General features: G+C 38.5%; 2 protein-coding genes across 2 annotated transcripts; one reads left to right on the forward strand and one right to left on the reverse strand.

The window, feature by feature from the left end:
* Positions 1-344: 344 nt before the first annotated feature.
* On the reverse strand, positions 345-9,510 carry LOC131876888 (uncharacterized). The gene is made up of 8 exons (XM_059222424.1): positions 9,425-9,510; positions 8,679-8,713; positions 4,855-5,374; positions 4,418-4,793; positions 3,972-4,073; positions 3,755-3,891; positions 2,546-2,952; positions 345-854 (listed from the first exon to the last, which is right to left on the reverse strand). Exons 1-8 carry the CDS (start codon positions 9,495-9,497, stop codon positions 768-770), a joined length of 1,737 nt encoding a protein of 578 aa, XP_059078407.1. The 5' UTR covers positions 9,498-9,510; the 3' UTR covers positions 345-767.
* A 4,566-nt stretch (positions 9,511-14,076) lies between these two features.
* LOC131893330 (receptor-type tyrosine-protein phosphatase F-like) lies at positions 14,077-25,122 on the forward strand. The gene is made up of 5 exons (XM_059243329.1): positions 14,077-14,101; positions 14,348-14,894; positions 14,966-15,198; positions 19,686-20,107; positions 24,872-25,122. The coding sequence occupies exons 1-5, from the start codon at positions 14,077-14,079 to the stop codon at positions 24,980-24,982; spliced, it is 1,338 nt and encodes a 445-aa protein (XP_059099312.1). The 3' UTR covers positions 24,983-25,122.
* Positions 25,123-27,991: the final 2,869 nt, after the last annotated feature.

Genomic DNA, 27,991 nt, shown 5'->3' on the forward strand with positions numbered 1-27,991 from the left:
CATCATGATGCTAACTCTGTACAAGTCAATTGTCCGGCCACATCTTGAATATGCTTCACCCATTTGGGCTCCAATGTGTTCAGCAGGTTTTCAAAAGGTCGAAAAAGTCCAAAGATTTGTCATTAGGAACATCACAGGATTGAGAGAGCTCTCATATTGGGAGAGACTAAAAAGGTTGGGACTGTACAGTGTTCAGGGCAGGTATGAAAGGTCTGATACAGTACGTTTTCAAAAGCAGTCATGAGTTTTTTCCCAACCCAGGGACACATTAAAAAGGGTACGTGTAAGTTCAGTAGAAGAAATATATTCTACGAAATAAAAAAGGGGGTATTATTTCTCACAAAACAGCAAGAAGTGCAAGAAGCGAAAGACAAAAAGGATAATGTAAGCTTGGTCATTAAAACAACAGAAAATGGCTGAAAACGTCAAAAAATGTAAAATTTTATGACTTTCTGAACCCTCTTTTCTTATTTTTCATCAACTTCTTATCAATATTTCCAACTATGTTTTAGTCTTACCTGTATGCTGGAACGGTTATTTTACATCGAAGGGTAAGATAAAACCCAATGTAAGTACGTGTCCCAATTTTGATTGAATTTGAATTTTGCGGCAACAATTGATCTGGTTCAGGGTTTGCCATTGAACCATATTTTTGGGTAATTGTAGTTGATTTTATTTTAAAGTTGATTGAGACAGGTCAATGATATATCGTTTCTTGTTATGAAAAATGCAAATAACTCAATTAATAAATAATTCAATTGACATTTCTAAGTATACCTCGAAGATCCAGGCGAAATAGAAATCATTTTGTGGACACATGAATACAGGAGACGATAGTGTTGCTCATCTTTGATCTGAAAGAATGTGGGATTATGAAATCAAGAAAATATTGGTCAACAAATGTTGGAGGGAGGTAAGGATTAGTAAATGATGATAGCAGATTACCATGTTATCTATTGGCTTTAGATAGAAAACTAGTAATAAAGCGTTGCAATTCTTAGCGCTCAGGAACAGGCCGTTGTTGGCCACAACTAAAAAAGTTTCCCCTCACACATAAATACTATGCCCCTTGTACTCTATATCGCTTTATATCACTATTGAAAGGAGCTTTCAAATTTTGCCACAAGTCGGTGCATCCTTGACCAAATTACCAATATTTAATTCGCAAAACGGGTTTCACGAGTTCCAAAAGGCAGTTCTAATGGCTTAAAAGAACTACAACTAAAAACCCAAACAATAAATAAGCTTTCAATGTTTGAACGTCACACCCACAGGCTTAAAGACCCGCCCACCTTTTGCCACCAAAAAAATGTTCGAAAATGTAAGCCAGCACAGTCTTGATATCAGAGCCAAAACCAAGGGACTGTTGAAGACCGGCAAGAAAGCCGAGGGAGGTTAAGCCTTTGGTGTTCATCCTTGAACCATTGGTGAGCGCAGAAATTCATGCAAGAATGGCGATTTCCTTAAGACCGGACCGTGGGCGGAAATCTGGATTACAAGGGTCAGTCTTCAGCTATGACCAAACATCAGAGGGTTACCAATCTCTTTTGGACTAAAATTGGACTATTATTGATATGGTGCTAGGTTTTTCAACAGTCCATTTTACTGACACCTTGACACTCAATATGATCAAACAATTTTGTGAGTGGTAAGGAATTGATTTTTAGACTTCACAAACAGTGGCCCTCAATTTCTTTCCACCGTGTAACTGATGTTCCCCGAATCAAGGACACTAAAGCAAGGAAGAGCCACTGTTTTGTAATCACTAAACCTTTTCCCCAAGTAAGGCCTAAACTTTTGGCGCTGAAATTTTTGAATGTAAATTTTTGGCATAACTATTGAGCAAAATATGTGACTAACACCATTTTTGTAACCAATGATAGAATGTGCTTCAATCCAGGCATTTAAATATACTTGATTGTTTTTGATTAATTTGATGTTTGTGGGAATTTCATTATTTCTTCTGACTTTCAAAATTAATTCAGAAATATTTAGTTTATGAACAGAGTTGTATGTCAAAGAGAAAATTATTTGCTAAAAACACTGATATGCACTATGCAGCATGGGTAATCTTGTTTATAGTGATGCTACAGTTACCGTCTTTATTCAACCCAACGGCTTAACTAGACGGGCAAAGGAAAGCCGAGTCTTCTCTGTAGAGCCCCTGCTATAATACTACTAGTCAACAGAGAGAAGGTTCCCATAACTGTGATGGGAAGTTAAGTGCGGTGGTTCAAATGAATATTCAAGTTTTGACAAATGACTCTGACATACATGCATATTTTAGCATTTTTTAGCTCACAGGATGGCAACGCTAAGTTTGATTGTTTTCTAGTGTGTATCGAGGCCAAATGGAAAAGTTTGATGACGACGAAGGCTTCAAAAAAACAACAAAGTGTGATCGAATCATCGTCGAATCATCGTTATGGGTTTACGAGCTAGAAAGCAGTCAAGCTGTGGTTTTAGGTATCTTAGGTAAAACTTGAAACACATCTTAGCTACCGAGTTATTGAATGACTTTGATTTGATGATTGGGAACGCTCACCAAGTTCTGCCTGTATTGTCCCAAAGCCAAGACAGTCTCGTAAATATTTACGACTTTGGCATTGCCCAAATCAATGTCTTCCAGGATCTTCAGCAAAGCTATTAAAACTCCGCTGAGCCCTTGGCCGTCTGTGGACTGGATCAATATCATCGGAGTCTTAAAACAAATCATGTGAAAGACAGTTCGGGCCAGCCAAACCAGATCGTTGGGATCCACCTCTCTAGGATCTGTTACTGTGCATTGGAATTGCGTGAATGAGTAGGTATATCCGTTTCTGTTGAGCTGGCACATCCTCCTTACAAGGGTGCCATGATCCTGGATGAGGGACTCTGACTTGGTGGAGATCGTGTGAGTTGCGGCCGTGAAGGATTGCCTTGGATCGGGCCAATATCTGTTCAATCTAGAACCTAAGAAATTTGGATCTCGTTAGCTCTTTCAATTGAACTCTGAAAAAACATCTAATGGCTTCCTATTGTACAATGAAAATGATTTGATCTCCTTGAACGTGGGTGGTTTTCCTGAGCATCTAGATTTATCTTGTGTTTATGCAGGCAAAATATGGGGAATTTAATGGCCATAAATGCAGATATCTATGAGACTGGAAACGTACTTTTTGTAATAAAAGTGAGAACATTATCATTGGGCTCCAAGTTTTAGTTCAAAGTATACTCTCGTGGTGTAGATGAGTATTTGAAAAAATCCAAGTTTGCTCTCTACGTATGTCTTCATTTACGCAAGTAAAGATAAAAGTTTTTTTGAGGAAAAAAAAGGTCTGATATTTTAAGGAGACAATTTTAGGGTGTTGAGATAAGTAAATAAGCAAAGTCAGAGTGATAAAGTGAGAATTTTCGTGCCTGTTCGAAAAGCAATGTATTGGTGTCTGTCTTCGATATTTGCTAGAAAATCTTTAATGTTCAGTTTGTGATTCAGTTCTCATTTTTGACAATTTACATGTTCGTCTGTCGAACCGATTTTCCATGCCTTTTGGCGGCCTGAAAGGGAGTTTGAGGACCCCTAATACTTTAAAGCGAATAAGCGAAATAAATTATATGCAATTTTTAGTAGATAAAAACACTTGTCAAAATTATAATTAAGTGGAGTAAATATGTGTCTTTTTGTGAAAGGATCAAAACATTAGGTTTTGCCAAAAGTGAAGAAATTTGTTGTTTTGTTATATTTTGCTCACCCTTTCCTTTATCATGTGCTTACATTTGAGATTTGCATTTTCCATGTCTCCTAAAGTTACGACAATGTCCACACCATTATCATCTATCATGGTTAGGAAGTGTTGAAGAGTGTGATTCATTGGCCACTGAGAAAGGATGAATTTGAATTTTGGCTGGCTCCTGCGTAATCAATCAGAAACGATAACAGAATTTCCTGTTGACAAGCTTCTTCTTTGCCAATTGTCATATAAATGTCTTACTGGAATAAGCCCAAAACCCAACTGGCGTTGATATAATCCGCATGATTGATTTTTTGCTTCAATATTACACGGTTGTGGTCAAATGGTAGACTTTCATATGAACTGGAAGAAATTATGGAGGACATTAGTTTGCTTAAAGTTTGGAACAACTCTAAAAAAGCGCTCACAATTCTGTCTTCCCTAAATACATTTAATAGATTCGTTCAACTAAGAATATCTGAGGAAACTGCCGACTTATCAAACCAAAGCTATACATATTAATTCAATACTCTTTTGTGATCGTTATTCTTTTCGCAAAGTGTTCGGACCCATTTATCAAGGATACTAAAACTAGTTATATCATCCTTGAGAGCAATCCACAAACCTCTTGAATGACATCAGAAATATTGTCAAGCAAGAATCGTTTGTCAAGGCCCAAATTTGAGCAAGCTTGTTTAGCGCCTCACCAATTCATCTCTCCCTTCTCTACCAGATTATGAAGGGCTCCAATATTTGTGTGAAACCTGTGTCTCTCGCTGTCAACTTGACACAACTTTTTAAATTCGTTCCGCAATGGAATGGTTTGTGATGTATACAAGTCATTAAACTTGTCCAAACTTAAACAGAAGTGCTTAGGTCCGTTGGTTTTCTGAACTGGTTTCAACTTTGGTTGCACCGCCTCCTCCACACTCAAGCTTCTTGTTGAGGCCAGTTCCATGGGAACAATGAAATCTTCTTCTTTTGATTTTCTTCTTTTGCACTTCCAAACTAGGAGGTATCCCATCGCCAATCCGGTCAAAACGGTAACGACCCCAACCGCAATGAATAGAGTCATGGAATGGGCTGGAATACATTGAATTTGAGTAGAAAATTCAAATAGATATAGTCTGGTTTATATACTCACGGACGAAACAAGAGCCTAAAAATAGGACATAGTCTCGTTGAGAGACCCCTTTCTTCCTTTTCAAGGGCTTGAACTGAAGGTCGCATGTCTTGTTTATGATCAGTTGTGAAGGTCCGGCGTAATACCAAAAATGGTCACACTGTTTCACCTTGCACAACTCCTTACAGCTCTCCAATGTTATGCTACGGTTTGTTTGCGATCGTGAGCCTTGAACTGTATTGTTTAAGCGGTCTGGTGGTCGAATTGTGTAACATTTAGGGCATTGACTGATTTTGGGGCCGGATATGATGTGATCGTTGTACTGGATGCCATCCATAGAGGTCTTGAGGTAACAGAAGCGCCTGGCGTTATAGTCAGGAAAACTATGCTTCGAGTATGACCAAAACAGGCATTGTTTGACCTCTTGGCATTCCAATTGACACAGAGAGGGAGAGGCCACATCCCGAGTAATAAGCTGGGTTCCGTTTATGAATATGTCATGTCCCGTATAGTCGACGCCATCATCGAAGGACACGCAAGCCTGTGTTACAATGACAAAAGTTTGATTTCCAAATCACGCATGCGTTTTAAGTGACCTTGAGCAAAGCAATCATGTTTCTTGTTAATAAGGTTTCATCCTCAACAGTCTCTACCTTTTTTGAGTTTCAAAATCTTGTAATCAAAGTCACCAAACCATCGAAGGGGGATGAGGCTTTAGGAAAGCTAATTTTTAACGCAAGCCTAACCCAAAACTTCAATTGAGAACCCAGTTTTGTAAGTAATAACTGCGTGATCATGTAAATCTGTAAATATACTAATAATACAACGACAGATCTGTCGCAATATAAATTGGAGATGATTTTTCCAGGGCTTCAATCATTCCTAAATAGATGAACCAAATTGCCGTCCCCCCCCCCCCCAAAAAAAAAAAATCTGCTACCCATTTTTTCTATTCGAAGTTTCCTTATGTACGCTTACTATTGTCTGAAATTTAAAAGACAATCATTTTAGGATTGTTGCCACAGTTTTGGGGTTGGAGAATTTCCGCTAATGCAATTGGGACATTAAGGTAGGAACTGCATGATGATGTAAGTACAAATTTTAGGAGGGCGTTGGGACACTTTTCAAAACATAAAAGGTGATAAGAAACCGAGATAAAAAATCGCTATATGAGGCAAAAACTTTTCTAAGATTGAAAAAAGTCTATTGTACAAATTGAAAATATTAGAATAAGAAGAATAAATCCAAAAATGGCTTTTTGGGGGCTAAAAAGTATTTCTTAATCATGTTTATGAGTAAAACTGTGACAATTTATAAGAGTGCAATCGTACATAAACCATTCCTTTACTGTATAAAAGAACTTAAACCCTAATTTCATCCCCTAAGAAGGAGCGACCACTCAAAATTTGATGGTGACGTGATCTTCTTTTCCTACCTCAATGTCCAAATAAGCATTTTGAGCCCCCAAAGGCCATTTAAGATTAACTTGAATGTGAAAAGAATATTTATTTAAAACTAAATATTTTGAACAAAATTCGGCAAATACAGCAGAAATCAAGACATTGGAAAAGGTGTCAAGGCAATGAATTTTAAAATGATTTGAACAACTGAGAAAATTAAGCTAGAAGCATGAATAATCCATTTTGACCTTCTTGCACTAAATTTTCTTGTAGTCGGAAAGACTTCAATTAAGAAGGAGACACTAGATATCTCATGAACAGAACTGCATGATGATGGCGAATATAATCTGAATCATAGAAATAGAATTGGTAGACTATGGAGTATAAATGAAGGATTGATGAGGTCAATTAACTTCATTGTTCGATGCAGAGGTTCTCAAACTTCTTTCATTGAGCAGCCGCATTAATGTCCATGCAAATTCTATAGAAACAGCTATAATATCTATTTATATTATAATCGACTTTGTGCAAATTACAAAGCTATGTTTTGACACATTTTTGACGTATTTTTACCTAACCTCTTTTGATGGAGGTAAGAGTATGGGAGGGCATCAAGGAAAAGAAAAGAGATCCCAGGTAGGATTACGTCTGAACGAGCTTAGACACATAAATGGATGGAATATTGGTTGAATGGCAATATTGCTTAAACTGAACTTTAGAGGGTCAAATTTTTGAAAATAAGAACCCAAGTCCAGGTGAGCTAATTCACAACTTTTAAGAACCTTGTTTGCACATCTGGCGTTTGCAGACACCCCAAATCTTAAAAGCATTCTCTTCAGTTTTCTGTTCCTTCATCAAGCCAATTATTTTGCAAGTTTTTCGTTACTTCTTCTTTCAAGTGAACTAGGTACTCTTACTTTCAAATAACTATTATAAAATAAAAAAAATGTGCAACAATTTTGTTTTTTGAGTTAATTTATCAATCTTTTTGGTCTTAATGATTAAATGGTCTAAAGATGAAACACCCTATTGGGCCTTTTGAGGTTGATGGGGAAGCCATTAGCAATGTAGAGGCTATGGCTAACTTGCTAGGTGATCAGTTATCTAGTGTGTTTTCAACCTCACTGAGCTTAGAAGGAACAGCTCATTGCTCTGAAAATGAGTCTGTTGAGATTGACAAGGTTAGTAAATTTGAGCACTTAAATGATCTTGTTGTCACAGATCAAGATGAATTAGAGGCCATCAAGAACTTAAGGTTTTCCAGTTCTCCTGATGGTGCGACATCTCAGTTTCTGATGAGATGCTCACTGGTTCTTGCTCCTGTTTTCTCGTACTTGATGCGTTGCATCTTGTATCAAGGCAAGTTTCCATCGTCACTAAAATTAGCTCACAGTGTTCCAATTTTTAAAGGGGGAGTTAAGTCGCTCCCCGATAGCTTTAGGCTGATTTCTCTCACTTCGAATATTACGAAAGTATTTGAGAAGATCATGAAGTCCAAACATGTTGAATTTCTTAAGGTCAATGAAGTCCTTCCACCTAGCCAGCATGGGTTCCGAGCACATTTTAGCAAGGTTACAAATTGTCACTTGATGTTGTCTATCTTGATTTTGCAAAGGCCTTTGATAAAGTAGATCATGGCCTTTTGTTGAATAGAGTTCATGACATTGGGTACCAAGGTAAGGTTCTCAATTGGATATGAAGCTTTATTCAGGATAGGAAGCAAATTGTTAACGTCGAGGGATGCCTTAGTGACAGACGTGATGTCAAGTCAGGTGTTCCCCAGGGCTCCATTTTAGGGTCCCTCCTTTTTATGGTATTCGTTGCACCGCTTCAAAAGCTTAGTATTTCTGCCAGTCTCTCTTCTTATGCTGACGGTACAAAGTTAGTTCTTGGTAGGAATGGCCAAGATTCCAGTAGCCTGGCAAAAGACCGAGAAAGAATCTACTCTTTAACTCTTGGGTACGAAAGGTACTGTACGTTTTCAAAAGAAGTCATGAGCTTTGTCCCAACCCATGTGGTAGGGTGAATTCTAGTGACCCTAGAGGCTTAATGTGCGTTTTGAGAGCACCTTCAAGCCCTCGGGAAACCAGGCTAGTTCGAACAATGAAGTCCATATCTCTTCTTTCTCGGGCTCCTTCATTGTTTCATTTGCTGCCCTCTAATATTCGTAGGGAATACGTAGGCCTTATTGATCCGTTAGCATCTTTCAAGTCAGACTTGGACAAATTTTTAGATCTCATTCCAGTTCAACCCTGAATTCAAGGAATAACTGAGTCTACCAACTCAAATTCATTGGTAGACCAAATATCATTTAAAGATTGAAGTTAATAAATAGACGAATTATAAACTTTCATTTTAATAGTACTGGGGGATTACATTCCTTGTAGTGGTTAGAAACGCCCGTGACTCCTCCCCCCCTCTCTCCTTGAAAAAACAACAACTTACCTTTCTGCTCGAAAACGGCAAAGCTGGAAAACTACCTGCGCGGGAAAAAGGGAAAGTATGAATTAAATTTTCGCTTAAGGAATGCTTTAATTAGAAAACCAACTCGACATTTAATTGGCGTTTGACACCGTGTTAAAAACTTTATTTGCCTTTTCCAACGCCTCGTGGAGTTCCGAATGCTCTGAAGTCTTCTTTTATAATTCCAACGAGTTAACATAATTTAAATTCACAAATTTTGGTCGCCTTGGCGTGAAACCTTTTGCGGGATTTTTTTTGCATTCTTGACGATTGCGATTTAACGATTTCGTCGACATTCGATCACTGTGATTATATCATTTCAGCCATTTGTCTCCCAATTTTGCCGAAATCGGGCTGGGAAAATACATCGTGAAGTCGAATTGTCAGTATTATCCAAATATCAATAAATCGAGGCTTGTTGTGAAATAAGTATTTGCTAAGCAATAAAAATATCGTTAGATCGAGATTCGCTAAATCGAAGACCCTGCTGATCTTTAGAGTGCTCTAAGGGGCCTGAAAAAACGTCATTACAACGAAGGATGAGATGTAAGCTTACGAAAAGAAAGCCTCAATACGCTTTTTGACGATGGCATTATCATATCTAGAGTTGTAGTATATACAAGTGAAGATAGATTGAGTGCAGTCAAAAAGTGATTTAACAATGTCCCTAATCAAAGTACCTGAAATGTCCTCGCAGCCATTGCCGTATTAGACAATAAATAACTCACCGAAAGATTGTTGTACGTGAAGAAGGAAGATGAAACACCAATAGAATTTGGGAAAGCTTTTCATATTGCTCATAGAAATGATCTGTTTTGTCTCTTAGTGCAAGCTCTGAAAAGACATTTGGGAAGTTGATAAGGAGTGAAATGCGACGTCATTGTTGAAGGAACGTTCAATGTCAGATAATTGGATCAAATGGCACTTGAAGGCGGGGTGGGCCAAAATGTCATGATCTCGTGACTTATTCTCGATGACGAAATGACCTCAAAAAGTCCACGTTTGTCTCAAAGTTAATGCCTGGTATTCCATACCGTGCGGAATGTCTTGTTTTTATTTATTTTTAATTAATCTCTTACTTGAGATACTATGGTCAGAGAGCGGGTTGAGCCTTGCTCGGTTAGCTGAACGATGTATTCCTTTTTTTGACGATAATTAATGTCTAAGTCCGCAACGGATTGGCTCTCTGTTCGTGGGTGTGGTTAAACGTCTAAAGCTCCATTTGGAGAAATGTCGGGGTCGAGATTCAAAGTGAGGACACTGTGCCCAACATTTCAAGTCATTTTTGCTGATTTTTAGATTTTTAGACAAAAATGTGGGTCTGATGGTCGAGCAAAAATTGCAAAAATCCGACGGTTCGGATGTGCGAAAGAGCTGAACCGAGGTATTGAGAAGAAACACGATTCACTCATCCCTCTTAAATTTCTGCTCGAAATGCAAACAAGTTTGGAGTCTACTGAAAATAATCAATCAACAAAAAGACTTTTAGGGAGCTAAGGAAACCTTAAATATCCATATTATAGAGGGCCATGGTCTGCCACCATAATGGCTAGCATGAGGAAGATCGTCACAATACAAATGATGGAAAAGCGATTCTGCCTAACCACTGATTTCCAAAAGTTTCATGGACCCCAAACGGATTTCCTGCCAACATCGGTCCACTCTGGTTTGGAGCAACATTGAATCCCTTTTTTTCAATAATTGAGTTAGCAGGTTTAGATCGTTGAGATTTAATACGAAATAATCTGGAAAGATTACGTGATTCCTATTTTTCTTACCGTGGGGAGAAGAAATGGTGTCACAGGGCTGTTCGGACACCTTAAGGCGGCTTGGACGAGCCTGAGCCGTTACATGTATTTTTTACTATTTTAGTATGGGCGTGGCCTTTATCATTAATATAACCGTTTAAAACAACTTCTTGGCACACTTTCCATTCAAAAAGTATTTATTACTTGGCTGAAAAACATATGAACGTCAAGTACGAAAAACGTGTTAAATCAGATTATCAGAGTTTGGCTTTGCCCTTGGGATAGCACGAGCCACAGACCAGTAGATTTATCGACTTGAATTTAAAATGGAGATATTTGGCTGATGGGTTAGAAATTGATAATTTTTTTATTTAAAGAAACGTGTGCCAATGAGGCTATTTTTTTTCTTCAAAACTATGACATTCATGGTGGTGCTAAAAAAGAAAAAGAAAATACATGTAAGTGCAATGGCACCATGGTAGCTGAGTGGTCAAATGTACCCAATAGAGGCACGACATGGTTCCCCAGAGCATAGGTTTATAACCCGCCATTGGAGAAAAACTTTTCATTCCTGATTTGGAGCTCGCTGGGGACAGTCGTATTTTAGTTTGCTGCTGTTCTTATCTCACAGGAATTTCGAACCAAGGTGTGACTGCCTCTGTTGCTCCTTGGTTGCTGTGCACGTGTGGTGTTCGTTCTGTTTGTGTGTGGGTGAATGAATGGGGAATTGCCATTCATTCACTGAATTATGTTTTGTTTTTCACGGCTCTTTCATAAAACGTAATTACTTTTTTTTGCGGACTTCCTTACCTCAACTGGGATTGGAATCCCACCAGTTCAAGACAAGAAACTTATTCATTTTACTAAACTTTTCTTTACATATATTATTTGATTGACCAACAAATTAGAGTTGGTTGATCTGACTATCCCTTTAATAGGTATAAGGCTTAAGTTTGATCGGGAATTTTAATCAAAAACTTGTCCAAGTCTGACTTAATTCCTGCTACCGGATCAACGCCTACATACAAATATTTGAAGGCAGCAAATTGAACAATGAAGGAGCTTGGATAAATTTGATAGAGAAAAAAGATAAAGAATAAGCGTTTCCCCCCCCTATCTAATTAAATCATTCTCCAGGAGAAAATACAAATCATCCTTTACCTTTTTCTCGCACAGGTAGTTTTACAGCTTTGCCGTTTTTCAAGAGGGAAGAAAATATTTTTTTTCTTCTTTTTTTTTTGGGGGGGGGGCGTTCACGGGCTTCTCTAACCGCTACAGGGAATGTTATCCCCAGTACTATTAAAATAAAAGGTTATAATTCGTCTATTTATTAACTTCAATCTTTATATGATATTTGGTCTACCAATGAATTTGAGTTGGCAGACCGAGCCAGTCCTTGAATGTAGGGTTGATCTGGTATGCTATCTAAAAATTTGACCGAGTCTGACTTGAGAGATGCAACCGGATCAACAAGGCCTACGTATTCCCTACGAATATCAGAGGGAAGCAAATTAAACAATGAAGGAGCCCGAGAAAGAAGAGATGTGGACTTCATTGTTCGAACTAGCCTGGATTCTCGAAGACTTGAAGGTGCTCTCAAAACGCACATTAAGCCTCTACGGTCCCTAGAATTGACCCTAAATCCTGGATTGGGACAAAGCTCGTGGATACTTTTGAAGACGTACATGATGATCTGACAGATTACTTGGCGTCACATGGACGTATTGGATCAGATCAGGGTCATTGGCGAAAATACAAATTGGATTGTCAGGGCGTACGCTATCACATCGAACTAAATTGAAACCAACCATGGCTACCTCTTCCTTGTCGAAGCCAAGTTTCTGTCATGGAAATGAACAAGACCTGCCTATCTAAAGCTAGTTCCTCAAGAACCTTGATATTTGTGCTGTCATTTTTGGAGATCAGACAATGCACATTCAGATTAAGCCCTTTTACGGGCTTATTGTCCTTCGATGGACTAGTGCTATCAAATCTTTAACTAGGCCTTCTAACCTTAAAAATCCTGCTTTTGGACAAAACTCATCTTAGGCGGGGGATGAGAAAACCTTTGAGGAGAGGGTAAAAGGGGAGGAGAGGGAGAAGGAGCTCTGGCCGCCACCTGAGCATATGATCTAAAAGATGCGTTGGGCTCATGACGACCAGGAGGGATCTTGAGGGATCCAAGATTTGATGAATAGTAAACCAGAACTTTACACAATATACTACATTATGATATTTGCTGAATTTGATGACAGGACTGCAAAACCCAATGAGTAATAAACCTTTGATCGTTGTCATCTTAATGGTTTGCTCCTTAAGTATACCCCCCTAAAAAACTGTACCTATCAGTTTGAACTAAAACTAAGGGCGAGTATTGAATGTGGTACTCGTTTCAGTAAACCTTGGGATGAATGAAGCCTCTTTTTGAGAATATCAGAGGTAGCTTTAGGCATTTCTGCATTAATAAGATGGCTTAACATGGCCAAGGTTTAGTTAGAGCTTCCTGTCATGATAGACAGTAGCTCAGAGCCCGGTGGAGGCAAAGAGTGAAATTACTTTGAAAAAATGAAGCACAATTTCATTGAAAACGTCGCTTACTTGTTGATCTTTCTCATATCGGCGGCAACATCTCAACCAATGGAACTTAAACCCGGGACCATTCATGTCATTTACGGTATTGAGGAAACGTCTCTTGAGTTTGTTTTGCAAAATGTCAACAGATCGTGTAGTCTCTCGAAAGTTGGCCAAACGAACCTTGCTTGCACTGGACAAACTCCGAGAGGTCGTGAGTACTATTGAGATCCAAACTGTGTTTCCAAAAACTTAGAAAGAAATGCACTAAAATCAATAGTTTTCGTTCCTCCGTAGCCACAATGTGTCGTGACTTCAACGTTTTAGTAGAAATTGATCCGGGCCTCACAAGGTGCAAGATCCGCTATCCAAATCTGGACGAAGCTGATCAAGGGCTATGGAAAATTCAAGAAAATTCTACGAACTCCAAACCTGTCTATATTCGATTATACGTGTTGGAACGCCAATTTGCCCAAATAGCGAGACCAACAATCCCATCCGAAGGTTTGACGTTCCTTTATTTTAATCATTTATATTTTGCACTTACTTGCACTGTTACTGTGTTTCTCTGTGACTAGATTGCCAATTGCCAAAGTTGGGCTTTTATGGAGGGTATATGAAATCCGGTGGAGTTGTGGCTTGTGATGACGAAGATGTTTCCAAATGCCAGAAAGCATGTTTCCTTTACAAATGCTTGGCCTGGGCCACACCCACAGTGAAGAAATCAACTACTCTGTTTTGTTGCTACCTTAAAAAGAGCATTGACTTGGTGTATTTATCTGAAGAGCGTCACTCTGGATTTAGCCAATGCCCCTCGTGCATTAAAGATCACACCACGATTCAGGAACCATTGAGATCTTTTACCGTTTCCAACTATCCCACGTGTAAAATGAAGTGTTTGACAACCAATGGGTGCACTCAATTCGCTTACGTTGTGCCAGAGGTACCCAAAATTGTTCATTGGAGCAATGAAGTCCCTACAACTTGTATTTTGGGTGGGGCCCAATCCCATCGGAGTCCGTCTCAAAACAGAACTTTGTGGCAACCCAAGCAATGCCCTAATGGTGAGTTACGTTGTGATACCTGGTAAGACATCAATCCAAAAAGGAGTTGGTCTCTTGGAATCTGACACTGAATAGAGAGATTGACTTCATGGAATGTGAATGGTTTATCTCCGACACCGGGGTTTGAACCCACGACACCTAGGGAATGGATTTTTGCCTTGGTTACGGTGCCTCTTAGACCAATTGACAACACCAGCGCCTTGCTTTATTCAAGCTGATAATGAATCATTCTCTCGTTTGGCTTGCATTCAATTGGCTTTTCCTTTAGGTGAATGGAGCGAATGGTCAGGTTTTTCTGAGTGTTCGCGGAATTGCTCGGGTGAACAATTTCGACATCGGACTTGCACTTTAAAGGATCGTTCTGGACCAGATTGTGAGGGTCCATGGAGAGAACAACAAGGTTGTGGGATCTGGAGCGACCAAGAGTGCGCTGCCATAAGCGATTCAACTCCACAGGTCTTCCAAGAAGAGCCGGACCAAACTTGGTACATCGGACTCGAAGTGTTCGGAGCCTTATCGGTGATAGCCCTGGCACTCGTCATCGTGGTTTTTGGTCTCTTGTACAAGAACCGACGAAGAACTAAGCCTAGGCAACAAAACCTGCAACTTTCGGCGACAAACAGGTCCAAGAAACCGGCGGCAAAATCCAATCCAATCCCGGTTTCGGACTTCCGATCTCGGGTCCGGAATGGTTTGAATCCGTACAAGAACGAATTTGTTGAACTAGACAATGACGATTTTCATCTTCATAACGGGTTCTCAAAGTCTTATGGACGAGCCCAGAACCGATTTGACCAAGGGATCTCTCTAAATAGGTAAGATAAGGTGGCATATTTGGATTGGGAAAATTCATCGCGGTTGAATGATAATCTTGGCTACTTTATAGGTATTCAAATATTTTGCCCTACGATCACTCCATAGTTCGATTGCAAGAGAACCTTTTTGGCACACAATACGTGAATGCCAGTTTTATCCATGGGATCGATGATAATCTTACTGTGATTGCGGCGCAAGGACCCACCATTGAGACCGTGCCACATTTTTTACAAATGATTTGCGAAAACTCCGTTCACTTTGTCATCATGTTGACCAACCTCAAGGCGAAAAAGAGTCAAACGGGTAAGAATAGTTATTTATATCTGGTAAGGCCGTTTCTTCGTATAGAATTCATTTTTTGATGCAATCAGAAGTCTGCATGTTGCTCATGCAGACTTCCGCTATGCTTTGGAATTGGCATCTTAGTAGGGACGCTTTTGATTTGCCTCGTCATTGTTGAGCCATTATCTGACTCCAGTCCTCTGATGGACCCGCCCCAGCACTAGTCCCACTTCAATCCTCAAACCGGATAAAAAACAACAACTCTACTTCGGAAGCAACCGAGAGGGCTAGAATTGTTTATCTCGGAAAATATAGTCTTGGCACGGTTTGCTGTGTGTAGCTTCAGTCAATTTTTCCGATTGCAGTTCTTTTGAAGTCAGCTTGACATTATGAGAAATGATAAGGGCTATCCAAATAATGCAAATGCACTGTGGGTGTCTTTTTGGTTCATTTAAACAACGAAAATGTTGAAGAAAATTGAAAACTGGTTGCATTTTTTCACTCATTTCTTGATTTTGTTGCCTCTTAATTCAAAAGATTTGATTGCCCGATTTTCTAGCTTTTTGCAAGCCACTCATTGAACCTTTCAAAATTATCTAACTTCCACTTTTAGAAATAAATTGCTGACAATTCTTGGCTTTTTTCTAGTGTAATTTACAATCAAATGAAGCAAAATCATTTGAAATGTCACCATTGCACAAGATGGTCGTGTTCAAAGCTCGTGATCTTTCTTTGGTAACCTGACAACACTTGAATCTTTTAATCTTTGGCTGCCTGGCACACTTTAGTTTGGCTTGGTTTTTCCAACCGCTACAGGCAATACTATTCCCAGTACTATTAAAATGAAATGTTGTATTTAGCCAATTTTTTACCTTTTAATCTTTATCTTTGACTCAAAAGAGTGAGAAAATTTGTGCTCTCGGTTTCGAGTTCCTTTCGCATCTTCACTTACTGCGTTTAATTGCTCTCTCTTTTATTGCTGATGGTTCAGATACAAAGAGTGAATAGAACTAAAATTATCTTCATTTGTTATATTTATTCACAATTTTGCCCTCGTGATTAAACTGCAAATTGTGTGTTGTGCCAATTAAACTGAATTATTTGGACACCTCTGAACATTACGAACATTTTCTTTTGGAACCCCTAATTGATTAGTAATTTACAAATAGTTCAACACGTGGACAATATATGCCCCACCCCCTTCCAATTTTGTTTTGAAAACTATCCGTACGTGATGCATTGCACAGCTTCCATTTTCTACCAATTTGATGAGCATAGGATAGTGTTTTGCTCCTCCATTCCGACATTCAGTAAAGATGCTCGTGCAGTCTCACCATTGCAAGACGGATTAAATAGAAATCAAAAGCATAAGCATTAAAAGTATAAATTGGCGCAAGCAGAACAACACAAAAGTTAAAAGGAGCACACGATATACAAAAAGTGCCACACCAAAACAATAAAGCAGCACACGAAAGTGAGTACAGAAAAAGAGTCCATAACAAAACAAAAGTGTAAATTGGCATGCTGAATTTAAAATGTGCAAGCAAAATAAAGCAATGGCACAAACATCAAAGGTGTTACTACTTTGAACTATTTTGTCCTGCACCATTATTTCTGGATGGTTCAAAACATGCTATTTTCACTTTAAAGTCTTGGATATGCATGTGCCTACATTGAAACTCAATTTTCGTTGAAGTAAAGACAAGACTATATTTCTTAGCCCAAAGCGCAAGAGGATTGTGACAAACAATAATCAGGCATTTTTTGCCCCCAAAACACCATGATACTTAAAAAAAAAAACCAAACATATATGAGACTTATTTTCACCTTTTTGCAACTTTCGGAACTGATTTTGGTTTATTTTCATAACCTTAGTTATTTATTCAAGAGCAGAGGCACTCTTTACTTGAAGTATTTAATAGTGAGGCTTGAAGAAAATCCGTATATGGTCAAGACACCTTGAACACAGATCAAACAATGACCAGGTCTGGCATTGGCCCGATTTCACTGTAGAGGAAAGTGAACGTAACGTCAGCAGCTCAGTGCACTAAAAAAGGAGAAGGGTGAATGCCTGATCCGTAGTAACGTTACCACTAGTAACGACCTATAATCCACCATTTCATCTCCCCCCGGTAAGAAAAAAAGGAATCACCTTGCCTTTCAAAATCATGTCTCATTGAATAAATAGCTATTCTCTTTACCAGTGACAGTAAACTTGCTTTCCAGCCACTCGTAATCTCAGAACCATACTGAATTGCATTTGAAAGCTGAGTAATTGCTATCACAACAGATTTCATTTGATGCCCGTATGATTTAATCAATAAAAAAAATCTTTATTGCGAGATTATTTCTCATTGGATCAGGATATTTTTTTACAATACTATTATACATTTTGCTCTTGTCCCGTTCGGAGTTCCAGGTTTTAATCAATGCATCTTTAAAAGTACTTGATGCAAAAAGTTGCCATCGGAAGTGTTTAGGAAGTACTGTAGTTTCTAAGGCTAATGAGTGTATAGCTGTAAAAAAAGTCGAACAGGTTTTTCTTTACAACATTTCCGACTTTTTAGGGTCTATTCGCCTTTTCTAGCTTTTTTGCCGTTTTCACACATATTTTGTCTATTTTTCGCATTGTTTTCCATTTTGATTCGAACTTCCTGCATCCTTCAACGTCAACGCAACAGGAGTAAACAACCCACAATCAATGGCAAACGTTCTCCATCCAAGGACACTAAAGCAAGGAAACGCCACCTTTTTGTGATCACCAAACCTTTCCCGCCAAGTAAAGCCTAAACTTTTGCCGCTGAAATTTTTGAATGTCAGTTATTGGCATAATTATTGAACAAAATATGTGACTAATATCATTTTCGTAACCATTGATGGTATGTGCTTAAAACCAGGCATTCAGATAAACTTAAAATGACTTTAAACATGTCTTAAAGTACAACAACTGAAAAGTGCTAATTAGGTTTTCTTGATAAAACAAGAATTTGCTCAAAACACAATCAATAAATTCTCTTTTGCCAAAAATATTATTTGTAGAAATTCTTTCAGACACATCTTGACCAAATTTCAAGTAATTTGACGCATTTGTTATGAAACTATGGTTCTCACTCTAGGAATGGCCCTCAATGCAAAAGTGGACATACTGTAGCTCTGAGATGCATATTGTTCTTTAAACTCATTTTGATGCTTCATAATCATGAAATAATAATTTTAAGAGATATGGCACCTATTTTATTTGACTATTTTGGTATTTTGGATGCTTTTGTAAGAAAAACATTTTATTGGAGTACAAAGTGCAAATTGAGATCTAGTCTACTGTACTTTGATATTTCTCTGTGCCCCTTAAATAATGCCTGCCTTTTATGCAAAAATCATAATAAGTAAAAATTTAAACTCTACAAAAAGATAACTCATTCCTTTCTCACCAATGCCACCTGATGTTTTTTTGTCAAATGTGTGGGTTTAGACAAAACTATCAATTGTCCATCCAAGATATTCTAATATGTTGACATTTATGTACATGCACTTTAATTGCTTATTCCATACATTTTTTTAATAATTTGTCAGTCTACATTACCCATCAATTAATAAAATGACTTTTGATGATTTTCTATCTATGTGTGTTTTTGAGCCAATTTTACGCAATATTTCACCAATATCAATCGAAAAACAATTCGATTGTTTTTGATTAATTTGATGTTCATTTATTCTTCTGACTTTCAAGATTAATTCAGAAATATTTTTACTATATAGACGGAGTTGTATATCAAGGAGAGCATTATTTAATTAAAAATACCTTAATGTACTATGTAGTACGGATAATCTTGTTTTATTTGTACTGGAGTTAATGTCTTGATTCAACGCAATGGCCTAAGTTGGCGGTGAGAGGAAATCCGTGTCGTTTCCTCTCTATAGAGTCCCTGCTCCATCACATTTTAACTTTTGAAACCAGGGTGAGCTAGGGATGAGATGTCTTGACAAAGCTCAAAACTGCATGGCGTAGAACTGCAGTTACGGGTGGAACAAAACATCTGGCACAGGTACCTAGCCATGTCTCGCTCTCCTCAGGTGATAGATTGAAGCCAACTCTCCAAGACCATTCGAATTTGATATTGATGGAAACTTCACAAAACTGAAAGTAATTTCTCACCAATTTCATCAGTATGACCAGATTGAGGGGAAAACTCTTTGATTTCGGAAGTTTTAGGAAAGCAATTTTCAAATCAGTTACCTTTTTGGGCCGTTGTACGTTGTACGTTGTACGTCATGGCTCGTAGTCTGTTTAATGTCCAGAGGTTTGAAAATGGTAATCTAGCCTTGCAATCTAGCTTCTTGTACCTCAAACTCTAGAAATACACCACGAAGTGCTTGTTTTCCGTGTATTCAATCAATTATTTTCCCAGCTTTTTCAGTCGCTATTTTGTCAAATTTATTCGACTTTTTTTACAGCTCTACTGATGTAAATGATCAAGATCATTACAGTTATCATCGTTCAATGCTTTAAGGGGAGATAGTGGAGAAGTGTGCCAAGTATTGGTCGATCAGAGGAGGTGAACAGACCAACTTACAACCCTTTAAAGTATCCAATCGAGCCAAGAAAGCGATCGCACCTCATGTCATCCAAAGGGAGTGCTCGATCATCGGACCAGATCGTAATAAACACACCTTCACTCACATTCAATTTGAAGATTGGCCACATTTTGGCACTCCTGAGAGTGCAGAGCTGTTGGTGGATTGCGCCGAAGAAGTTCGTCAGCTGATCCCTCCAAACAGAAAATCGACCATATTGGTCCATTGCTCAGCTGGAGTGGGGCCAACTGGTATTTTTATAGGATTGTTCAAGTTAATGAACGACATTGACAAGGATATCCCGGCTCTGGATGTTTACAGCACGGTTCTAGGCATGCGAAGGGATCGCATGTGCATGGTTAGTATCTCAAGTGCCTTCAAATTGTGACATTGAGGTAAGAATCTAAATTTAATGATTCCAAAGATGAAGGAAAAAATCGGCTCTAGGATCTGCAAATTGAAGGAATGCCTGAAGATGTTAGACTTGATTGCAGATGAAAATCGATGGTACTACTGATGTGATCAATCTAAAGTGACGGAACTTTCAAATCAGTACTGATCCCCGTTTGATTTTTGTGGATCAAGCTTTTAGCACTTTCTCACCGAAGAAACCAATGATTAGACTTGGCTGTACTCTTAAAAGTTTGCACCTCAGACAGATTGATCACATCAGTACTTGGTGAGCGACATGGAACTTGATTCTAAGTGACCCCCTCTTTTTTCCCTTCCGTATTGGGTCCTTTAAGTATGGACTTTAAACTTGGTCAAAAGTGTGAGTGAAGTGTGAGATAGATAGTGAAAATCCAACGCCTATAGAGATTGACGAAGTAGATCCGATGTTGATACAATCCGAACCTAACCTAATTAACTTAACCTTACACAGTGTTTAGAATGTTGTTAAGTAACTTTCAACCATGCTCTCAAGACTTTTAAAGACAGTTTTTGTTATCACTAAATCAAGAAGTTCAATTTCTGTTTGTAAAAAGAGTCAGTTGTTGATTGAAAAGGTATAAAATGACTCTTAAATCACACTTAATGGCACACCAGACTAAAAGTGCTGAATATCATAATCATTAGATAGGTTAGTACAAGGAGTTATCCTTGGTTAGTGTTGCATGGCCGAGTGGTGGTTGTTGACTAGATGTTTATTGCATAGAGAGGCGGGTATATATACAGGAAACGGGTAACTATGGAGAGCAGTGAGAGAAGGGGTCGAGTGAGCATAAAGGAGAACTATGGGTGACTAGAACGAGAATACAACAGTTAGTTGCACCTTCAGTAGAAATTTCATGGACATATATAGAGCGGCTCCTTAGCTATTGTAAGTTGAACGCTCCAGTTTTCGTCAAAAATGGCCACCAAGTTCGCTGACGACCACGTACCACACATTAATTGACGTATGAAGTACATTTTCGAGCTCAGATACTCAGATGAGTTAATTTTGTCACATTGGCTGATGCTATAATATCTCAAAATAAAGTATTGGGTAACATAAACGATACTAAAAATGCATATCTTAGAAAGAATTGCTTATGAATGTGCTTCATACACCTAGATGTGCAGTTTATAGCACTTTTATGAAAACCAATGCCATTTTAAGGAAATGGTAATGATCGAATTTGCACTAAGCTTATATAGGCTAAGCTTCAAATTGGAGGACCTACCCGCTAAATAGAATGCTGCATTTTTTCCGAGCATACAATAATGTAATAATTTTAAAAGGAATTTTGAATTTCTTTTCCAAATTATGTTTTTCTAATGTATTTTAAATGATTTGATATATCGTGTTTAATTAATGTAACATTTTTTGAAGGAAAGAAAATGACTCACATGAAAATGTGAGGTCGTTAAAGTATGTAATATGTTGATTAGTTATCGTCAAGGTACTATTAGGGCATTTGTCACCTAGTTTTGACAAAGACTGGAATATTCAACTTCCAACAGTCACTATACTGTACTTACCTTCTATAAGTGCTATTTATGCCCATAAACTGTGCAACTAAAATATCTAATGATTTTGATTATCGGTACTTTCGGTCTGATGTGCCATTAAGAATGTGTTAAGTGTCATTTTATACCTTTTAGATCGACAACTGACTTTTTACGCAAAACAGAAATTGAAAACAGGGGGACATAAACGCCTATTTTCAAAACGGTTTAGAAGAAAATGTAAAGATGGCGGAATCACCAGTATCGTCATCGTAACAATTAAAGTAAATCCAACTAATCCACACACACCGTCGAGGGTGGTTTTTTAACGGGCTTTTTTAACCGCTACAAGGAATGTAATCCCCAGCACTATTAAAATGAAAGGTCATAATTCGTCTATTTATTACCTTTCAATCTTTATATGATAATTGGTCCACCAACAAATTTGAGTTGGCAGACCGAGCTAGTCCTTGAATGTAGGGTTGATCTGGAATGCTATCTAAAAATTTGACCAAGTCTGACTTGAAAGATGCTACCGGATCAACAAGGCCTACGTATTCCCTACGAATATCAGAGGGAAGCCAAATAAACAATGAAGGAGCCCGAGAAAGAAGAGATGTGGACTTCATTGTTCGAACTAGCCTGGATTCTTGAAGACTTGAAGGTGCTCTCAAAGCGCACATTAAGCCTCTACGGTCACTAGAATTCACCCTAAATCCTGGATTGGGACAAAGCTCGTGGATGCTTTTGAAGATGTACAGTATCAGATACCTTTCGTACCTTCTCTGAACACTGTACAGTCCCAACTTTTTTAGTCTCTCCCAATACGAAAGCTCTCTCATTCCTGTGATGCTCCTAGTGAAACATCTTTGGGCTTGTTCGACCTCATGCAAACCTGATGAACTCATTGGAGCCCAAATGGGTGAAGCATATTCAAGATGTGGCTGGACAATCGACTTGTACAGAGTTAGTTAGTTGGGAGAAAGATCGCGAATTCTTCCAGCTTTTCGAACGACTGAGATGTCGATTTCGAAATGGAAATATACTCATCAGTACATTAGTAAAAAAGAACAAATTAATAGGGGGCTTGTTACAAATTCACAATGACTTATAATTTTGTATGAGAGGAGCAGAAAATGCCATTGAAAAGTAATTGAACTGTAAATTTCAGAAAGAAAGTAATTGCAATTATTTACATTTCAATCCAATGTATATGCATTTGTTGGTCATTAAGTTTTCAAAGTAATTAACATTGGTCTGCAAAGATATGAAACAATTATCAAAGATGTCACTCTTGAGAAGAAGTTAAGAATTGCTACGAGTGCTACGAATTTATTCTCGATTGAAATTAGTACAATATTGAGTTCGACCATTGGACTTTTCAACTCCTACTCAACACGTGCTAAACGACCCCTGTTTGGGCGACTACAGTTCACTTCTAAAAGACGTATTGATTGACAAAAAGGAAGTCGTCGAAGCTATTAATCACCTGAAATCTTCAAGCTCTCCAGGACCTGACGGTGTAACGGCACAGTTCCTTAAACGCACATCACTAGTCATCGCTCCAATTTTTACATATTTAATGAATCGTTCTTTGTCAGAGGGGAGGGTACCCACACAACTAAAACATGCCCATATAGTCCCCATTTAAAAGGGAGGAAATAGGGATCAACCTGTGAATTATCGACCAATCTCATTAACGTCGAATGTTTCCAAAGTTATGGAAAAGCTTGTTAAGACAAAGCTTCTTGAATACCTTGACATAAAAGGTAGCATTCCTGACCAGCAGCATGGTTTTCGTGCCCATTTTAGCACTGTGACACAATTGATTCAGCACTTTGACGACGTTATAGAGGGACTACAACATAGCGATTGCGTAGATGTTATATACTTGGACTTTCCTAAACCATTTGACAAAGTGGATCATATTCTACTGCTAAGTTATTTAAGTAAACTAGGGGTTGGAGGAAATATTTACTCTTGGATCAGAGATTTCCTCACCAACCGCACACAAGCCGTTCGAGTTGACGGCTGCTTAGGCTGCCCTCGAAACGTGGTATCTGGGTACCTCAAGGAACTATTCTGGGTCCGATCTTGTTCGTTTTATTCATTGCACCACTACACGGATTGCCCCTCCAGTCTTCAATATCTTCTTATGCTGACGATACTAAGCTGGTGTTCGGAAGAAATTCACAAAACCAGACAGACCTGCTAACTGACTTGGACGTTGTATACAAATGGGTCCACTCTCAAAACATGATTTGAAACTTATCCCCGTTTAATTCCATGACGTACAACCAAAATGAAGTAGATAAGCCAATTTACACCGACAATCGCTTGAAACCCATTTTATCAGTAAGCTCCGTTAAAGACCAGGAATAATAGTTGAAAATAATGGTAAATTTGAAGAACACATCCAATCGAAAGTGACCAAAGCATACCAAACTTGTGGCTGGATATACCGAACTTTCAAATCCAAAGACGCTTATACTATGAAAACTCTATACAAGTCTATTGTTCAACCGGATTTAGAATATGCTTCCCCAATCTGGGCGCCAATGAATGTATGGGGGCTGAATAAGATAGAAAAAGTACAAAGAAGTTTTACAAAATATATTGCAGGCATGTCCCACTTAAGCTATTGGGAAAGACTTCAATCCCTTGAATTATATAGTATTCAGCGTAGGTACGAACGCTACCTAATCCTTTATGTTTTTAAATGTCTCCATGTACTTTGTCCTAACCCGGGCATGATGTATAACGTTAGTGACAGAAGAGGCATCACGTGTGAAATCAAATTTAATTTCAACCCATCAGATAAAAAGTTGGTGAAGACCTTAAAATCCTGTTTTGTACTAAACCGAGCACCAACCCGTTATAATCTGTTACCATGCTCACTTCGACGATTCTATTTACTAGATGATCCATTGTTAAGTTTTAAGCGACATTTAGATCGTTTTTTATCAACCATCCCAGACCAGCCTTTCGTTCAAGGGTGCCCTAGAGCGGTAAATTCGAACGCATTATGTGACAAAATCTTTTATCAATTGTGACTTACAGGGAACTCATTCTCCTGTATCGGTATATCAAACCCAAAAAAAATATTTAAAAAAATAAAAATAAAAATTACTTGAAACAATAGCAACCCTGATTGTTCCAACTTACGTATGTTTGTGTGTATTTGTTGTTTCAGGTTCAGCGAGACATCCAGTACAAATATTTGTACAAATGCACTGAATGGTACTTGAGGCAAAAAGATGGATCTGGAGATCACAACGAATCAAACTACGTTTACACCCAATAATGATGAAGATAGCTCTAAAAAAGGCCGAATAGCTTTTTTACACGTGTTTCCAACTTTTCAGTCACTTGAATTTAATATTGATAGAAAGTATTCTCAAAAGCATTAATAACTTAAAGTAATTTGCCACCAATTTCCTCAGGGTGACCAGATTGAGGGGATGACCCTTCGATTTCGGAAGTTTTAGGAAAGCAATTTTCAAATCAGTTACCTTTTTGGGCCCGTTGTAGTCTGTTTAAAGTCCAGAGGTTTGAAAATGGCAATCTAGCTTTGCAATCTAGCTTCTTGTACCTCAAACTCTAGAAATACACCACGAAGTGCTTGTTTTCCGCAAACTTAATCAACTATTTTCCCAACTATTTTACCATTTTTCCCAGCCTTTTTTTAGTCGCTACTTTGCCAAATTTATTCGACTTTTTTACAGCTCTACTGATCAGTCAAGAGTCGAGTTGTCAATATGTGTAATTTTCATAATCCATTTGACGAACAAGTATGAGTTTTGCCATTAAAATGAGAGCAATATTTCTAAATCGACATCTCAGTCCCTCGAAAAGCTGCAGGAGTTTGATGGTGAAGCCACCAGAACTAGTGAGTTGGATCGATCATTTTGCTCGAAGGTTTTGACAGAGGTAAAAATACCCTTTAATGTTTTGACGGAAATTCCCAAACACATCTTGGCATTTATCTACCTCGAAAAGTCGTGGGGAACGATTTTGATTTTATTGCGTTATGGTATTCTAGCCCCCATAAAAAAATGTATGCCTAAAAACATTATAGAAGATAAAATTTTCAAGAACCCTCTCAATATAAATTGGGAGCACGCTTAGTTGGCTCTTGAATATAAATCACAATATCATCTATTACACTGTCACGTAGTTACATGGTATTTAATGGTCCAAATTTCATCCTTTTTTGCAACCAAAATATGTTAATTCAATTTCCCAAACAATTAATATCGCTCTTCAATGTCACAAAAATGAAAGTTTATGTTCTGTTTCTTGCATAGTATCACAATAGCTAAAAATGCCAAGATATGTTTGGGAATTTCCCTGGAAACTGAACACCGTGCTTTCTTTATAGAGGACCTCTTATGCTGACTCTACAAAGTTAATTTCTGGTAGGAATGGCTCAGATTTCACTAGCCTTGCAATGAACCTAGAAGGGTTACTGAGAGTAATATGGCCCTGAACGAAATGAAATGCCGCTCAATGACCTTCGGGTCAACTCCTTTGAATACTCGACTCGTAGATAACGGAGGTAAAGATATTGGGCAGGTCTCATCTATAAGAGATTTAGGTGAAGTCCTCCAAAATGATGGAAAGTTCGATGAGCATATCCAGTTGAAGGTGGGTAAAGCTTTTCAAAAGTGTGGTTGGATATATTGCACGCTTGAGTCCAGAGGTAGCATCACGATGCTGCGATTAAAGACTTGAAAGTGGCTAGCTCGTCAGGTCCTGATGAAGTGGATTTGCAATTCTTAATGAAATGTTGTAAGGTCCGGGAGCCAGTTTTTTGCCTGTCTAATGAGATCCATGATGGACAACGGAGAATTTGCTGTCTTTGAAAGTGGCGCACGTCATACCGATATTTAAAGGGGGTGGCAAATCCAACCCAGCCAATTTTCGACCTATATCACTTACGTCCAATATTGCCAAGGTGCTCGAAAAAATCATGAAGGCTAAACTGGTTCAGTATCTGGATACCAATGACATTATACCCTCGTAGCAACACGGCTTCCTCTCTCGTCACAATACCATCACGCAACAGATTCAGCATTTCGACAGTATTGTAGTGGACTCAGGGCACAGAATTCAAGCTTTGGGACTCTGAAATAATCGCTGCACCAACAAGAAGTACTATGCGCTTCCTTAGCACGACCCGATTTACTGATTTTTTAAAATGAATTGGGAACATAAAGCCCAAAAATGACCGGGTTGTGGATTAGAATATAGGCACCAAAAAGAATTGCTATGATTCTTGGCACAAGCCGTCAATTGGCTTTTAAAATCAATTGAGTAAAACAGGACCCAACAAGTACTACCAGTTCGCAAATCAGTAATTATTCAGGGGAATGAAAAACTCAGGTTGCAGCACCGAAAATCAGTTTTCTTTTCATCAATGGGTATACGAGCAGATCGTGGACAAAAATAATAATAATAATAATCTTTATTGTGACTCTTGGTCATGTCATGGCGTAAAAGTAACTATAAAATAAAATCTGATGTATATACATTATACAAAATGGTAAAACAAGAAGAATGTCAAAAAGGTAAAGGCAATAAAATAGTTGACTAGAAAGTGATATCACAATGAGTATGACTAGAATTGGTTCAATGCGCATGAAAATAGGTAAGAGGTGAGTTGCAGATAGTACAAAGACAGGTAGGTAGAGGTAAGTGATGAAAATCTTGGTTATTGCAGTAGAGTGGATGGGCCAGATTGAACAGATCCTTTGTGAACTCCCGTTGCTGATGGCATTTGGACGGGAGCCGAACAAAGGTGCGTGACCGCCAATATTCCGAAGGGATGTCGGGCCAAGGACAATAAGGTGTTGGCAAGTCCTTGACCGGGAAGGACAACTTGTGTCCGGACATCACCTCCGGAAAGGTCAGGTTCCCAACACTGTTGGACACTAACCTTGCCAGCCCGATGGTGAGGGGCTCGGTTTCACATAGAAAATGTGTCCATGCATTGTTGGCATATTGGGGCACGCAGAGGTATCGCTTGAGGAACTTGGTGTAGGTGGCATCGGCGGATTTGAGGGCGGATTGGGCGGAGTTGGGAAGCCAAAGGTGTAGGCCGTAGAGAAAAATTGGGGTGACGTAGATCCGGAAGAGTTGAAGGACTATTGGGAGGGGAAGATTCTTCATGGGAAGTCTATTGCATATGTATCCGATCCTGGCCCTGGCCTTAGTTATTGTGGATTTGAGGTGATTGGTGAATGAGAGTTGGGTGGAGAAGGTGAAACCGACGTAGTTAAAACTATTGACGATTTCAATCGGACTATTGTTA

This window comes from Tigriopus californicus, chromosome 2, assembly GCF_007210705.1.
Source record: "Tigriopus californicus strain San Diego chromosome 2, Tcal_SD_v2.1, whole genome shotgun sequence".
In the NCBI taxonomy this organism is placed as follows: Eukaryota; Metazoa; Arthropoda; class Copepoda; order Harpacticoida; family Harpacticidae; genus Tigriopus; species Tigriopus californicus.